The sequence below is a fragment of the Stegostoma tigrinum genome, chromosome 11, assembly GCF_030684315.1.
Source record: "Stegostoma tigrinum isolate sSteTig4 chromosome 11, sSteTig4.hap1, whole genome shotgun sequence".
NCBI lineage: Eukaryota > Metazoa > Chordata > Chondrichthyes > Orectolobiformes > Stegostomatidae > Stegostoma > Stegostoma tigrinum.
The window spans coordinates 10,028,281-10,045,496 of NC_081364.1; the positions used below are offsets into that span (position 1 = coordinate 10,028,281).

General features: G+C 44.8%; 1 protein-coding gene across 3 annotated transcripts in view; it reads right to left on the reverse strand.

Moving 5' to 3' along the window:
* hemk1 (HemK methyltransferase family member 1) overlaps positions 1–17,216 on the reverse strand; it is a 149,723-nt gene that overhangs the window by 38,916 nt on the left and 93,591 nt on the right. For all 3 annotated transcript variants that reach the window (XR_007249229.2, XM_048547490.2, XM_048547489.2), the window contains exons 8-9: positions 3,543–3,648; positions 406–501 (exon numbers count right to left, since the gene is read on the reverse strand). Coding sequence is in view for 2 of the 3 variants with exons in the window: in XM_048547490.2 (XP_048403447.2) it covers positions 406–501; positions 3,543–3,648 (202 nt within the window). In the remaining variant the exon portion in view is untranslated. The remainder of the gene's footprint in view (positions 1–405; positions 502–3,542; positions 3,649–17,216) is intronic.

Genomic DNA, 17,216 nt, shown 5'->3' on the forward strand with positions numbered 1-17,216 from the left:
AAAAGTGAAATGTTATAGGTATATACTTCTGAACTCAAACATGTACCAGTGCCTGTAACAAAGTGTGGAGCTGGATGAACACAGCTGGCCAAGCAGTATCTTAGGATGTTGTTTGGTTCATCCAGCTCCACACTTTGTTATGTCGGATTCTCCAGCGTCTGCAGTTCCCATTATCTCTGTCACAGTGCCTGTGACTGTCTCATGTGACACCCTGATCAATGCCTTCCACCTGCTTTACTTAACTATAATTAACACTGGGAAGCTGGTGTTCACGTAACCATGGTAAGTAAATTGTGTACACGTTGCATCAAGTTGGCAATTCCATTAAAATAACATAGAAATAACAGACTGTCTTATGTTCCTAAATTCATGCTGAAATGTAAAATTACAATAATCCACACTTACCCACGATTCTTAAGAACAGTTGGTGCAAGCTGCAGAATAGCTTTGATGATTTTCAATCCATCTGCGCCACCATCCAAGGCATCACAGTCTTCATACCTGCAGGTATTCAGGTAAAGAAGCTACTAACTTTTGGATTTTCCGCTTTTAATTCCAACCACTCTTTTCTTGTTGTGAATGGCATTGTGCTATTTCTCTCCCTAACTTTCTCAAGTGCCTGGTGCTCTCTGGATTTCTTGGTTAGAGTCACAGAGATTTACAGTGTGGAAACGGACCCTTTGGTCCAACTTTTCCATATTGACCGGGTATTCTACATTAATCTAGTCCCATTTACCGGCATTTAGCCCGCATCTCTCGATACCCTTCCTATTCATACACCCATCCTGATGCCTTTTAAATGTTGTAATTGTACCTGCCTCCATCATATCCTCTGGCAGTTCATTCCATACATGCACCACCTTTTGTGTGAAAAAGCTGCCCCTTACTTCCATTGTAAATCTTTCTGCTCTCACATGAAACCTATGTCCTCTAATCCTGGACTTCCCCAACCTGGGGCAAAGATCTTGACTGTTCACAAACTTATATAAGGTCACTCTTTATCCTCTGATGCTCCAGGGAAAATCGCCACAGCCTATTCAGCCTCTCCCTATAGCTCAAAGCCTTCAATCCCAGCAACATTTTTGTATGTCTTTTCTGAACCCTTACAAGTTTCACAACATCTTTCCTATAGCAGGTAGATCAGAATTAAGCACAGTATTCCAGAAGTGGGCTAACCAACATCCCGTATAGTCGCAACATGGCCTCCCAACCCCTATACTCAATGCACTGACCAATAAAGGCAAGGTGCTAAATGCCTTCTCCATTGCCCTATCTACCTGCGACTTCACTTTCAAGAAACTAAGAACCTGCACTCCAAGGTCTCTTTATTTGACAATGCTGCCCAGGACCTTACCATTAAGTGTATAAGTCCTGCCCCTGATCTGCCCTACCAAAATGCGCATTTCACATTTATCTAAATTTAGCTCCATCTGATCAACGTCCCATTGTACTCTGAGCTAACCTTCTTCGCTCTCCACTACACCACCAATTTTGATGACATCTGCAAACTTACTAATTATACCTCCTATATTCACATCCAAATCATTTATTTATATGATGAAAAGCATTGGACCCAGTGCCGTTTCTTGCACCACAGATCTCTAGTCCAAAAAGCAACCCTCCATCACCACCCTCTATCTTCTACCTTTCAATTAATTTTGTATCCAAATAGCTAGTTCTCCCTGCATTCCACGTGATCTAACCTTGCTAATTAGTCTACCATGTGGAACCTTGTGGAACACCTTACTGATTCTATATCGACTACGTCCACTGCTCTGCCTTCATCAATATTCTTTTTCACTTCTTCAAAAAACTCAATCAAGTTAGTGAGACACGATTTCCCATCAACAAAGCCATCTTGACTACTCTGCAATCAGCTCTTGCATTTCCAAATACATGTAAATCCTGTCCCTCTGGATCCCTGCCAACAACTTACTCACCACTTATGTCAGGCTCACTAATCTATAGTTCCGTGGCTTTTCCTTACCATCTTTCTTAAATAATGGCACAACTGTTAGCCAACCTCCAGACTTCTGGCACCTCTCTTGTGGCTATCGATGATACACATATCTCAGCAAGGGACCCAGGAATCACTTCCCTAGATTCCCACAAAGTTCTAGGGTGTACTTGATCAGGTCATTTCATAGAATATTCTATTGATTGGTCTCAAGAAGCTCAGCATCCATATACGACTGGCAGGAGATGAGCACAAACAACTGTGCAGAAGTAACAATGATTTATCTCCCTCATTTTTGAGATGCCAGCCTTCTGTTTAATTTTCTGAGTACATAGCATCATCATGAAATAGTATTTACATATGGATAGCATCCTGTCTGTAGGTCTTGTAGTGCAGTGGGTAGTGTCTCTGTCTGTAGACCAGAAGCTCAAGGTTTAAATTCCACTCTAAGACTTGATGGTCGACGGAATGACAATGTGGTCAAACAGACTGAGTAACAACCTGCTAATCCTTCCAACACATGTCAGTAGCAGGCAGTAAGATTTCGGATCGGCCGTGTGTTGGAAATTACACTGCATCCACTACTCTCACTTTCCATAGCTCCAGTCCACAATGTGTATGTTACGACAACAATTGAGAATTCAAAACAGAAATAGATCAGTCCAAGATCTCATTGAATAGCAAAGCAGGTCTGAGTGGGTATATGAGCTACTTCTGCTTCAATTCTGTATGTTCCTATATACACATCAACTGTGACCCTCCCACACAAGAGACCACTGTTATATCATTAGACATTAGCTCAAAAACTATAGAATCCCTACAGTGTAGATAGAAGTCATTCAGCTAATGAGTCTTCACCTTTTAATAGCATCCCAGCCACCCTGTTAACTCCATATTTAGCATGGAAAATTGACCGAACCTGCATATCTTTGGACTGTGGGAGGAAACATGACCACCTGGTGGAAAGACAGACGACTGAAAACAAACCTGGGTTCCCGGCACGTGAGGTAAATGTATTAACCACAATGCCACCATACTGCCTGTAGAGTTCTGTTTGTTCTAAATAAAACCAATTGGATGAAATTAAGGAAACAGCATCAAAATCACAGAATTCACAACAGACACAAATAGTTAACTGGAAAGGAAGCTTTTATTGCAGTATAAGATAACAAGGTGTGAAACTGGGTGAACACAGCAGGCCAAGCAGCATAAGAGGAGCAGGAAAGCTGAAGTTTCGGGTCTGATGCTGCCTGGCCTGCTGTATTCAATCAGCTCCATACCTTGTTATCTCAGGCTCCAGCATCGGCAATTCCTACTATCTTTGAGTGAGTTTTAACCTCCCTGTGAAGCCCCCCTGATGCTGCCTGGCCTGCTGTGTTCATCCAGCTCCACACCTTGTTATTTCAGACTCCAGCAGCAGCAGTTCCTACTATCTCTTTTATTGCAGTATATTGGGCAGAATTAGAATGCAGATAGATTTTAAGGTGAAAGGAAGGAACAATTTTGTCCCTCATTCCATGGTATGAGAAGAACGGTGGATCAATAAGGTTTACAGGAAGTAGGAGAATGTGTTTTGTTCAATTACCTGAGGATTTCAGGCATTAGCCCAAACATATCTTCATGAAACACATATGGAGGGTTACTGACAATAACATCCACTGATCCACAGATCCGAGTCAGCTTCTGGGAATCTGTGTGATACAAATTCTGGTCAGGATGGGTTTGATGCTGCAACTCTCTTGAATTAATTTAAGAATTTTAGAAAAGCACAGAAGCCTTTTCACATTGCTGCTCTGCTGTTTTAACCAGTAGAAAGGTTTTGAATAAACTGCACCGAGAGTTAATTAATCCCTCAACTGAATTGTTGCCAAATGTATCCCACTTCATTCACAAGACTGAAGGGAAAATAAGTGAAATGGCAAACCATTTTGTTGTTGGTACTTACCCAGTGCTTGTATATTTAAGCCAAAGTAGAGTTTGCCAGTTAAGTGGAATTGCTGATTTGTTTTTAGAAAGGCAGAAACTGGTGGTAGGGATTCTCTACTTTATCCTGAATATTGTTATATTTGCCTGGATACTAGCAGATGAGGATACACACTTATTCATTATGAGGCATGAGATTCACCTGTGGGATTGGATAGTAGTCCAGAAGGTGAAGCACATAGACAAGACCCTCTAAAATGCAACATTCAAAAATCATTATTGAGAAGCTGAGTTAATGTTTTGGGTCCGGTGACCCTTCCTCAGAACTCACCGGACCTGAAACGTTAACTCTGTTTCCTCCTCCACAGATGCTGCCAGACCTGCTGAGCTTTTCCAGCAACTTTGTTTTTGTTCCTGATTTACAGCATCTGCAGTTCTTTTGGTTTTTATTATTGATAAGCCCACAGATGTGCAAGACCTGGTATTAGTCTCAAGGCTCTTTCCCATATTATACTTCTGATGAAACACTCCAATTGAATGAGTAAGACAGGTATTACACAGTGCTTAATTTCAACCGTCAGTGAAATCAAATGGGTGCTAAACTTTTGAGCTGCAACTGATCCCATCAGTATTCAGATGGTGTGTCAGATCAAAATTGCTCCCAAATTGTTCTATCTGTCAGGGACATATTATAATCCATCGTGCTAATAATCACTTTACAACTTTTCTGCAGGAAGTTGACTACTTCTTCACTCAACAAATGCTTACCTTTTGGTTCTTTGCAGATTTCTATTATGGAAAGTGACTCTGTTTGTCTTAAATGTTTTTAATTGTTGACTGGTGACGATTTTGTTCGCTATTATACACAGGTAGCTCAAAAATTGTGAAACAGAAAAATGAAACTTTCCATTGTAAGTATGATTCTATGGCCTTTGAAGGGAAGAAAATACCACTTATAACAAAGCTTTAAGGACTTCCTGAGACATTTGGTTAGAGGGTCACAGAGTCATAAAGCATGGAAACAGGCTCATTGATCCGACCAGTCCATGATGACCGAAATCCTAATTCAAATTAGTTCCATTTTTCTGTGCTTGGCCCGTATCCCTCCAAACATTTCTTATTTATGTACTCATCCAAATATCTTTTAAACACTGTAACTGTACCCACATCCACCGCCTTCTCTGCAAGCTCATTCCACATAGGAACCATACTGTGTTAAAAAATAACTGCCCTTCATGTCCTTTTTAAATCTTCTGACACTCACCTTAAAAATATGACCCGTGGTCTTGAAATTCTCCACCCTCTCATGATTTTATTAACCTTTATAAGGCCACCCTTCAATTTTCTATGCTGTCTTTATAACTAAAACCATCCAGTCCTGGAAAACAACCTGGTAAATCTCATCTGAACCCTCTTCAGCTTAACAATATCCTGCCTGTAACAGGGCTACCAAAAGTGGACACAGTACTTGAGAATAGGCCTTACCAATGCCCTGTAAACCTCAACACAGTGTCCCCACTCCTATACTCAAAGGTCTGCTCAATGAAGACAAACGTGCTAAAAGTATTCTTAACCAACCAATCTATATATGAGGCAAACTTCAAAGAATTATGTACCTGAACCCCTAGGTCTCTCTGTTCTACAACACTCCTTCGGCTCTACTTATAAGTCCTGCCTTTATTTCTCTTGCCAAAATTCAATACCTCGCTTTCATCCAAATTAAATGTTTTGAGGAAGGGTCATCGGACCTGAAATGTTAACTCTCTTGATGCTGCAAGACCTGATAAACGTTTCTAGCAACTTTGTTTTTGTTCATCCAAATTAAACTCCATCTGCCATTCTTAGCCTTGACCTAATTGATCCAGATCTCTCTGTAATCTTAGACAACCTTCTTCACTTTACATTATACCATCAATTTTGATGTAATCTGCATTACTAACCATGCCTTCTATATTCTCAACTAAATTATTTGTGTAAATGCCAAGCAAAAGTGGACACTGAACCTTTTGAAACATTTTTAGTCACAGGCCTCCAGTCTCTCTCTTCACCATCTCTGTCTCCAGCCGTTAAGCCAATTATGCATCCATTTGTAAGTTCATCCTGAATCCCAAGTGATCTGACTTTAGTATCACAGAATCCCTACAGTGTGAAAACAGATCCTTCGGCCAAACAAGTCCACACCAACACTCAGAGCATCCCACCCAGACCCATTCCCCTATAACGCACCTAATCTACACGTCCCTGGACACTATGGGCAATTTAGCATGGCTAATCCACGAAGCCTGCACATTGTTGGACTGTGGGAAGAAACCGGAGCACCCGGAGGGAACCCACTCAGACACTGGGGGAATGTGCAGACTCCACGTAGACTGTTGCCTGAGGGTAGGATTGAACCCAGGCCCCTGGTGCTATGAGGCAGCAGTGCTAACCACTGAGCCATAGTGCCATATGTGGTACATATGTAGTATGCGGTTCTACGTAGTACCGTGCAGAACCTTGTCAAAGGTTTTACTAAAATCCATAAAAACAATGTTTACCACTCTGCCCTCATCAATCTTCTTGGTTACTTCCTCAAAAAACTCAGTCAAGTTTGTGAGATTCAATTTCTCTTACACAAAACCATGCTGACTATCCCTAATCATTCCTTGCCTCTGCAAATGCATATAAATCCAAGCTTTCAGAATCACTTCCAACAGTGAAGTCAGACTCACAAGTCTAAAGATCCTTACAAACAGCAGAAATATATTTCCTGAAAAAAATCTCTGACTAACACAGTGATTGTAGTGAGGTCAGCTAGGTGGGCCCCATTGAATATGAGTTTCCTGATAGGGGGCCTTTAATCTGGTCCAATCAGAGAGCTTTGGCTGACAGATATAAACAGGAGTGTCAGAGGCTCTATTCACTTTGAGAACTGGCTCTGAGGAAGGAGGAACAGTGTCAATGGCTTTTGACGTGTAAATAAAGGTTGATTTGGTGATGCTGCACCAACCTTCTGTGGGGTTATTTCAACAGCAACGAGAGAAAAACATGGTCCTGAAGGAATGTACTCACAACAGCTAGGGTAAACATTTCTGGCATCACGCTGTTACTTGGGAATGACTCATTTGATCCTGTCATCGATAATTAGGTTCAGTATGTTAAATGAATGCGTTCTTTTTTCCAAGCAAAAGATACTGGAAAAGATTAAAAGCAATGAGGAATTCTCCTGATGGCTTGTGGGCCTGCAGCTTTTTTAGTTATTAGAAGCCTAACCTTCCCTGAGGGACCAGATACAAAAAAATTTTAAGAGTTAACGGATATAGTTAAGGAATATTTCACCCCAGTTCTCCCCTAATTCTGAGATGCTTTCAGTTTTATTTGGCAATTTGAGAACCGGGGAACTTGTATCGGGATTTCTGGCTGGGTTAAGGTGACTGGCAGAGGCATGTGACTTTGGCTTAACCCTTAATGAGATGCACAGAGACTGCTTGTAATGCGAGATTAATGATGTGACCATGCAAAAGTGTCCTTCAAGCTGGACTTCAAACAGGCACTACAACTGGCTTTATCATTGGAATGTGTGGAAAGTGGAGCATATGAATTGCAGGGTATTCCGATGGACAACATTACCTGCCTGACTGATCTTGGCTACACCACTTAAGGGAATTGCGTAGCCTCACTTAGGACATATTCTGAACAGAGGGACTTTAGGTCACTATACAGTAAAACCCCAAAGCCAAGACTCAGCTAAACAGTTAACATTTTCTTCAGGATCCGGGCCAGCAAGCTATTGTAGTTGTTGCCAGTGCTCAAGAGTCCCACTAGACCTAGATTGAGCAAGAGAACTCATAGGATGGTAACCAGAAGAGGGCACACCATGAAAAGTGCAATTACAACTGGTTTGGAACAGTTAAATTGTTAGCAGCATCCAAAGCAGAAACAATCAAAATAAACATTTTGTTAAATGGTTTGGTTAAACAGTCATAGGTCTAATGGAGGTCGATACTGGCGTGGCCATTTCAGTGATCACAGAACCAGTCTTTAATAAACTTTGCTTTCGACTTGAATGCTTAAGCTTGTGCAAAACCTCGACTAGGCTGAAAACCTACTGGGGAACCTTTACAGATTAAGGGTACAACTTTAGTTTTGGTCTCTTATGAGAAGCAGCTGGTTCAGTTATCACTGATTGTTGTAAAAGGCTCAGGCCCAAGCTTGATAGGGCAAAATTGGTTGAGAAAGATTCATCTAGTTTGGCCCAACATTTTTCGATTTGGAAATGACTGCCTAAATGAAGTCCTAATCAAATACTCTGAAGTTCATCAAGAAGGACTAGACAATATCAAAGGTGCCAAGGCCACCTTGCATGTCAACCAGGAAGCAATTCCATGATTTTGTACGGGCCTCCTAGTGCCATTTGCCTTACGGACAAAAGTATAAGCAGAAATCAAAAGGCTGGAAAGCAAATGAATCATCAAACCAGTCCACTTTGTGGAATGGTCACCGGACGTATTGACTGTGGAGCCTGACAGGTCAGATTGCCTTTGTATGGATTTTAAAGAAATGGTAAACCGCTTTTTGCAACTGGATAAATATCCAATCCTTCACATGGAGGATTTATAATGCAAAGCCATCGGGGGGGAGCTGTCCTTCATGAAATTGGACATGAGCCATGTGTACTTGCAATTGCAGTTAGATAAGGATTCCCAGGAGTATGCTACCATTAATACTCATCAGCATTTGTACCGAAAGGTGAGACTGCCATTTGGGGTATTGTCAACCAGTGCAATTGTTCAGCAGACAATGGAGGACATTTTACAAGATCTACCCCAGGTGTCCATTTATCTAGATGATGTGCTAATAATACGGAAGACCAACAAGGAGCACTTAGTGAACTTGGACCTAGTTCTTAGACATTTCTTCCAGGTGAGTGTACGTTTGAGAAGGGAAAAATGCACATTCCATGGACCCACAGTGATCTACTTGGGCTACAGAGCTGACAAGACCGGGTTAAATGCATTGAAAGATAAAGGGAGGGCAATCAAAGATGGCCTTGCTCCCACATCTGTACTGGAGCTTAGGTCCTTTTTTGGGCTGGTAAGTTATTATGAAAAGTTCATACATAGCCTAGCCTTTATCGTGGCATCTTTGCATCAACTCTTAGAGAAAGGGTCAGCCTTGAAAACGGTCATGTAGTCAAGCCATAGCTGGCATGAAGTGAAGAAACAGTTATAGCCCTCTAAGGTGTTGGCACTACGATCATAAGCAAGATTTGACATTGATATGAGATGCCTCCCTGCATGGCATCAGCGCAGTATTAGCTGATTGGTGGCCCAAAGGAGAGTGACACTCAAGAGCATATGCATCCAGAGCTTTGGCTAATGCAGAGTGTAAATTTGCCCAGAGAGAGAAGCAAAGTTTGGAAGTCATATTTAGACCACAAATCCCAGCTATGTCTACTAAAGAGGGCAAGGCAGTGCTGCCCATAGCTTCAGGTCAAATTCAGCAGAGGGCTTTAAAACAGAGTACACAATTACAAGTTGGACCAACATTCAAGAGGCCTAGAAGTGAAAGTGGATGCACTGAACCGCCTCCCACTGGCAGATACACCACTGGTGGTACCGCCACTGGCAGAGTCCATTATGGTTTTAAATTTTCTGGACACACTTCCAGTCACAGCTGACAATATCAGGCTCTGGGTGCAGAAAGCTCCAGTCCTGGCAAAACTGAAAACAACAGGTGGTGATGGGGAAACCAAAGGGCCATCACAACCAGAACTGAAACCTTTTTAGCCGCGGAGAGACCAGAAGATGGCATATTATTATGGAGACCAAAAGTGATTGTCCCAAGCAAAGGTCACTGCCAGATACTGGCTGAAGTCCATCAGGGTCATCCAGCGGTTTCCAAAATGAAGATATTGGTGGGAAGTTATGCCCGGTGGCCAGGATTGGATGCAGGAATAGCCACATTGGTAGGAGAGTGCCCAGGGTGCCAACAAGGAAAAAAATTACTGCTACCAACTCCCCATATTTGATGGAATGGCCAGATAAACCTTGGGCTCAGTAACATGTCGACTATGCAGGTCCTTTCATGAGGTCAATGTTCTTAGTCATTGTGGACACCCTGCAAAGTGGCTGGATGTGCACAGAATTCATTTGTCAAGCATGGGGACGACAGAAAAACTGTGAACATCTTTTGCATACATGGACTCCTGGAAGTGTTGGTCACAGATAACGGGCCATTGTTTACCAGCATGGAGTGTGAGTATTCTCTGAAGTTGAATGTCTTAAAGAAACACTGTGAAACCTCTTCGGGATGCCTAACCTCCTCCTTCCGGACCAACCTCAGGGAATCTCTCCCTCACTGCTACTCTCTTGTAATCTCTTCGGCCTTGAAACTGCTCGACCATGTCCTGAAGCAAACCAGGTACCACAGCCACATCACCTTCCTCAGCACCTGCCTACGGAACCAGATCATCCCCAATGGACTACAGTCCACATTCAACCATTCCCAATTTGGCCCAAACCGTGACCATATCTACATCCAGTACATCTAGACCCTTCAGCAACGTTTCTCCCTGCGAGTCCTGAAACAGACACACGCAGCCATGCGCCGGCATCTCCAGGCACTGCAATCCAGCCTGCCCCAGCTCAGAGCCTGCCTCTCCCAGACCTGCAAAGGACCCCTCCTGTTTTTTATCCTCCGCAGGATCCACAAACTGAACAACCAGTTCTACTCAGCTTTACTGGACACCAAAAATCAGAACTACAACAAACTCACTGGCTGCTGCCACCTTAAACAGGATTCCTCTATGTCTCAAATCCCTTGCCTGTCCCTGCGCCTCCCCCACAATGTACCTGCTGCCATTGACCATGAGGACAAGGCCGGTGAACCCACCAATGACATCACATCCGCCACCGCCGGGTACACCACTTCCGAGACCACGAACGTGACCGCTGCTGCAGTCACCGCCTCCGCTTACAGAACTAATACCACAAACCTCACCCTCACTGCTGCTGCTGCCGCCCACCGCGCTCCTCCCACTGCCGACGCCGCATCGCCCACCGCCAACGGAACTCCGTCCACTGCCAAAGCCAGTGGCACTCCGCCTACTGTCAACGGAACCCCACCCACAGCCGATGCCGATGGAACCCCGCCCACAGCAGACGCCGACATCGCTCTGCCCACAGCCTCCACAGCCAGCAACCCCAGAGTAGACAGCCACACTGAGTCCTGCCAAATTTTCACTATCCCCCAGACCTCCCACTGACAGAAGACGAATGGTCAGTCCTCAGCAAGGGGCTCACCTTTCTCCCCCTCCACCCACACATCATCGAATACCAGTCACGTTTGGACATAGAGCAGTTTTTCCGCCATCTTCGCCTCCATGCTTACTTCTTTAACCGGGAGTCTAACCCTCCCTCTACTGATCCCTTTGCCCGCCTCCAACACAAGTCCTCCTCCTGGACACCACCCCCAGGCCTCCTACCCTCCCTCGACCTCTTCATCTCCAACTGCCATCGAGACATTAACTGCCTCAACCTCTCCACCCCTCTCACCCACCCCAGCCTCTCCCCCGCAGAACAGGCAGCCCTCTGCTCCCTCCGCTCAAACCCCAACCTCACCATCAAACCCACAGGCAAGGGAGGTGCAGTTGTAGTATGGCACACTGATCTCTACATCGCCAAGGCCAAACGCCAACTCTCCGATACCTCCTCCTACCGCCCCCTGGATCACGACCCCACCTCTGAGCACCAAACCATCATCTCCCAAACTATTCACAACCTCATCACCTCAGGTGACCTCCCACCCACAATCTCCAACCTTATTGTTCCCCAACCCCGCACCACCCGCTTCTATCCCCTTCCCAAAATCCACAAACCTGCCTGCGCTGGTTGACCCATTGTCTCCACCTGCTCCTGCCCCACTGAACTCATCTCCACCTATCTGATTCCATTTTCTCCCCCTTGGTCCAGGAACTCCCCACCCACATCCGTGACACCACCCACGCTCTCCGCCTCCTCCAGAACTTCCAATTCCCCAGTCCCCAACACCTCATTTTCACCATAGACGTCCAGTCCCTATACACCTGCATTTCTCAAGCAGATGGCCTGAAGGCCCTCCACCTCTTCCTGTCCCACAGGCCTGACCAGTCCCCCTCCATCGACACCCTCATCCGCCTAGCCGATCTTGTCCTCACCCTCAATACCCTCTTTCGATTCCTCCCACTTCCTACAGACAAAGGGGGTGGCCATGAAACCTGCATGGGCCCAAGCTATGCCTGCCTCTTTACAGGTTACGTGGAACAGTCCCTCTTCCGCACCTACACTGGCCCCAAATTCCATCTCTTCCTCCGTTACATTGATGACTGTATCAGCGCCACCTCTTCCTCCCAAGGGGAGTTCGAACAGTTCATCCACTTCACCAACACCTTCCACCCCAACCTCAAGTTCACCTGGGCCATCTCCAACACATCCCTCACCTTCCTGGACCTCTCCATCTCAGGCAACCAGCTAGAAACAGATGTCCATTTCAAGCCCACCGACTCCCACAGCTACCTAGAATACACCTTCTCCCTCCCACCCTCCTGCAAAAATTTCATCCCCTATTCCCAATTCCTTCGCCTCCGCCCCCAGGATGAGGCATTCCACTCCCACACATCCCAGATGTCCACGGTCTTCAAGGACCACGACTTCCCCCCAGCAGTGGTTGAGGTCGCCCTCGACCGTTTCTCCCGCATTTCCCACAACACATCCCTCACACCCCGGCCCCGCAATAACCACCAGAAGAGAATCCCTTTCGTCCTCACATACCACCCCACCAACCTCCGGAAACAACGCATCATCCTCCGACACTTCCGCCATCTACAATTCAACCCCACCACCCAAGACATTTTTCTATCCCCACCCTTGTCTGCCTTCCGGAGAGACCACTCTCTCCGCAACTCCCTTGTCCGCTCCACACTCCCCTCCAACCCCACCACACCCGGCACCTTCCCCTGCAACCGCAGGAAGTGCTAACGTGTCCCCATACCTCCTCCCTCACCCCCATCCCAGGCCCCAAGATGACTTTCCATATCAAGCAGATGTTCACCTGCATATCTGCCAAGTGGTATACTGCATCCACCCGTTGTGACTTCCTCTACATTGGGGAAACGAAGCGGAGGCTTGGGGACCGCTTTGCAGAACACCTCCACTTGGTTCACAATAAACAACTGCACCTCAAACTAGTGAACCATTTCCACTCCCCCTCCCATTCCTCAGACGACATGTCCATCCTGGGCCTCCTGCAGTGCCATAATGATGCCACCCGAAGGTTGCAGGAACAGCAACTCATACTCTGCTTGGGAACCCTGCAGCCCAATGGTATCACTGTGGACTTCACAAGCTTCAAAATCTCTCCTTCCCTCACTGCATCCCAAAACCAGCCCAGCTCGTCCCCTCCCCCCACCTCATCCCAAAACTAGCCCAGCCCGTCCCCGCCTCCCTCACCTGTTCTTCCTCTCACCTATCCCCTCCTCCCACCTCAAGCCACATGTCCATTTCCTACCTACTAACCTCATCCTGCCTCCTTGACCTGTCCGTCCTCCCCGGACTGACCTATCCCCTCCCTAGCTCCCCACCTATACTCTCTTCTCCATCTATCTTCTCCTCTGTCTATCTTCGGTCCGCCTCCCCCTCTCTCCCCATTTATTTCAGAATTCTCTCCCCATCCCCCTCTCTGGTGAAGGGCCCAGGCCCGAAACGTCAGCTTTTGTGCTCCTGAGATGCTGCTTGGCCTGCTGTGTTTGTCCAGCTTCACACTTTGTTATCTTATAAAGAAACAGCTTACAGTTTCACTAGATACTATACGTCATGCGAGTACAGGGATAGCTCCAGCAGAGTTGCTAATGGGGAGAAGACTCCAAACCAGGTTAAATGTGATCTTCGCAGACCTGGTGAGGAAGTGTGAAATAGCATCAAAAACCCCAATGACTGACACAACATTCTACTAAGCTAGAGAGGCAGTTTACTTCAGGAGAAGAAGTTTAGTGTAGGAACCACAGGAATGGCCCTGCATAAATAAGAGGCATGGATGACGTGAGGTCAGGTCCAATGACATCTGAAGTTCAGGTAGGTGTGATGGTCCTGAACTAGCAGGCAGACCATATGAAAGCTGTAAACTTGCAAACTATGCAGGGGCAAAACATAACTAGCTCCTCCACTACTTTTCAACTGTTCCAGAACCCATGAGTTCTCCCTCTTTGTCAAGGGTTTAAGATATCTCAGAATCTGAGATGGACATGGCAGATGTCACCATCTTCCCCACCTGAAGAGAAGAATGGATTTCTTCCAAGAAGCTCTGGTCACAAGAAACGAGCTGTTGTGCATTACATGCCACCTGTATCAGAGGCAGAGTTGGAGGAACCTGACCTGGTGTTAAACAGCCCCAAGAGGACATATAAAAAAAAAGAACAGGCCTGCGTCCTTGGGCTCAGACCGGGAGAGATGTTGTGGTTGTAACAAGGTCAGCCATGTGGGCCTCACTGAATATGAGTTCCCTGTCTGTGGCTGTTAATCTGGTTGATCTTAATAAAGTGGAAGTACCTCGGAAGCGGTTGGCACTACGGGCAGCAGGCCATCTTAAAAAACTGTGGCGTGATGGATGATGAACTATAAGTTAAGCTGGGTTCTCAAGGAGGCTAAGTTGACAGGGCCAAGAACAGACGAAGATAGTGAGCGGTTAGCGTCGAGAGAGATGCAAGGATGGAAGAAAATATTCAAAGGTCTTCTGGGGTCACAAGGAGTATATAAGGTCTCCACCCTTTTAATTGGTCACTAGTAAGAGTCCAATATTAGTGTGAGATGGTGCTTGAGTGACCATTAATTGGCAACTTAAGGGCTTCAATTGGCCGATGGGTGGTGAGGAACTGAACCTATGGTATACTTCCTAATTTTACATCTGATTCTGACCCAACCTGACCCAAGGAAGCTATAAAATCAAACCGCAAAATGGTGCAGTAGGATATGAATGAGTACCACAGAGGTTGAAACTCGACTGAAACTCCTATGTTGTTCAGGGAAGGATCATTGTGAGGCTGTATCTCATCCATCGGTGTATTAGATAACTGGCTGATATAACACTTCCTTCTTCTATCACCTTAAAATGCAGTAAAGAGCTCAATACAGTTTACAGCTTTTAATGTTCCGGGGTTGTGCATCTGTCCAATATGTTTCCAATCAGTCTGTTAATGATCTTAGGGATTGGTTAGTTCAGTTAGTGGGACAGCTGGTTTGCAATGTAGAGTGACACCACCCACATGATTTCAATTCCTGCACAGCTGAGGTTGCCAAGAGGAATTCTCCTTCTCAACCTCTTCCCTCATCTGAAGCATGGCAAACCACTACCTGTCGTCTCTCTCTGATGACAAAATGATCGCCTGGAATTATAGTAACTTCATTAAATTAGTTGCTGAGTGGGAAAATTAGGCAATTTTTAGCTATTAGAGTTGCAAAGTCTGAGAGGGTATGAAATGTGTCCTTTTGGATAATATCTGACAATGACACAGGCTGAAACAAATTGTTCACATATTTTTGGGAAGTATGCTTAGCTTCCAAAGTCATGTTTGAAATATCACCAAGACTGCTTCTTTCCACTTCCATTTTATCTGTCTCAGCTCATTCAATACTGGAAACCCTCATTCATGCTTTTAGTATGTCTAGAATGAACCACTCCAAAGCAATTCTGAAAAGCTTCCAACCTTCCACCCTATTTGAGCTAACAGAAAGACCACTTGCCAGATCCCAACTCACACAAATCCCTTCTACCCTTGTGCTCATGAACAGCAGCTCCTAGTCAACAAGGCATTGATTATAAAGGTCTCAAACTGCTCTGACTGCCCCTCCTAATTCTGGAACTCTTCCAGTCCCATTACACTCTAGGACATCTGCATCCTGATTTTAACTACTCTGTCATCAGTGGTTGCTCTTTAACAGCCTTTCTGAGTCTCATTACTTATCACTCTTCCTATTTGACACTCATTAAAACCTTGGCTGAACTTCACTAAGCTTAGTGCAGAGTGTGGCAGGGTGTGGGCGAGGATGGTGGGGGGGGGATGTCGTTTGACAGCTGGCTTGCTTGGTTAGACAATGTGCACCCCATGCAACTCGGCAGCACAAGCTCGAGCAATTTTAACTTCCAGGCCTCACCTTGCAGTCTTTCAGGCAAAAAGCCATTTGGCCCCTCAAGTGTGTTCTGCCATTCGATACAATTGTGGCTGATCTGAGTGTGGCATTAACTCCACTTTCCTGCCTGTCCGTCATTTCTCACAGATCAAACATCTGTCTAACTCAGCCTCAAATATATTTTAGTTTCCACTGCCCATCAGCAAAGAAAATTCCAAACGCTAACAACCCCCTAGAAGAAGAAAAGGCTTAAATGAGAGACTCTTTACTTTTAAGCTGCCCAGGTCTAGGTTTCCTTATGAGGGGAAACATCTTCTCGATTTGATCTTATTGACCTCCTCAGAATCTTATATGTTTCAATGTTGTCATCTTTCATTCCTCTAGATTCCAATGGCCAACTTACTCAATGTTTTTTCAACCTTTCACACCAGAGTTGAACTGCTTCCAATGCAAGTATACTCCTCTTTATTTAAAGAAACCAAAACTGTACACAGACTTACTAATGGTTTGTACATTAAACAGCTCTCTACTTATTTAACCTCATGCCCCTTGCCATGAAGGCCAACACTGCATTTGTCTTCCTAATAATTTGCTATAGCTGCATACAATTTTTTGTGGACAAAGTCAGAAGACACCTGACACCAGGTTATAGCCAACAGGTTTATTTGAAACAACAAGCTCTTGGAGTGCTGCTTCTTCATCAGGTAATCTCAAATAAACCTGTTGAACTATAATCTGGTGTCGTGTGACTTCTCACTTTGTGTACTCTAGTCCAACATTGGCACCATCACATCATACTGTTAAGTGAATCATATAAAATGACACCCAGATAGTTCTGCACTTCAACATTCCAGATTCTCTCTCTGTTTTGATTATCTATTTCTTTTGACAGATGTTACATCTTTGCACATTACATGCTATCTGCCAATTAACTGTCCATTCACTTAACATTTATGTTCCTTTGCAATTTCTTTACGGTCTCTTCACAACTCACTTATTTATTTTGGTATCATTAAAAATCCAGTTCCCATTACAAATTTATTTATACAGAACAATAAAAAATGCAAAATTTACTGATCTCAAGGAAATATTTGTTAAAAATGTTTTTTCCTGCGCTAACGTTTGTCTAACCCCTGAAACACTGCTAACATTACAAAGCAAAGAAACAGGCCATTTGGCCTAATAAATTCATGCCA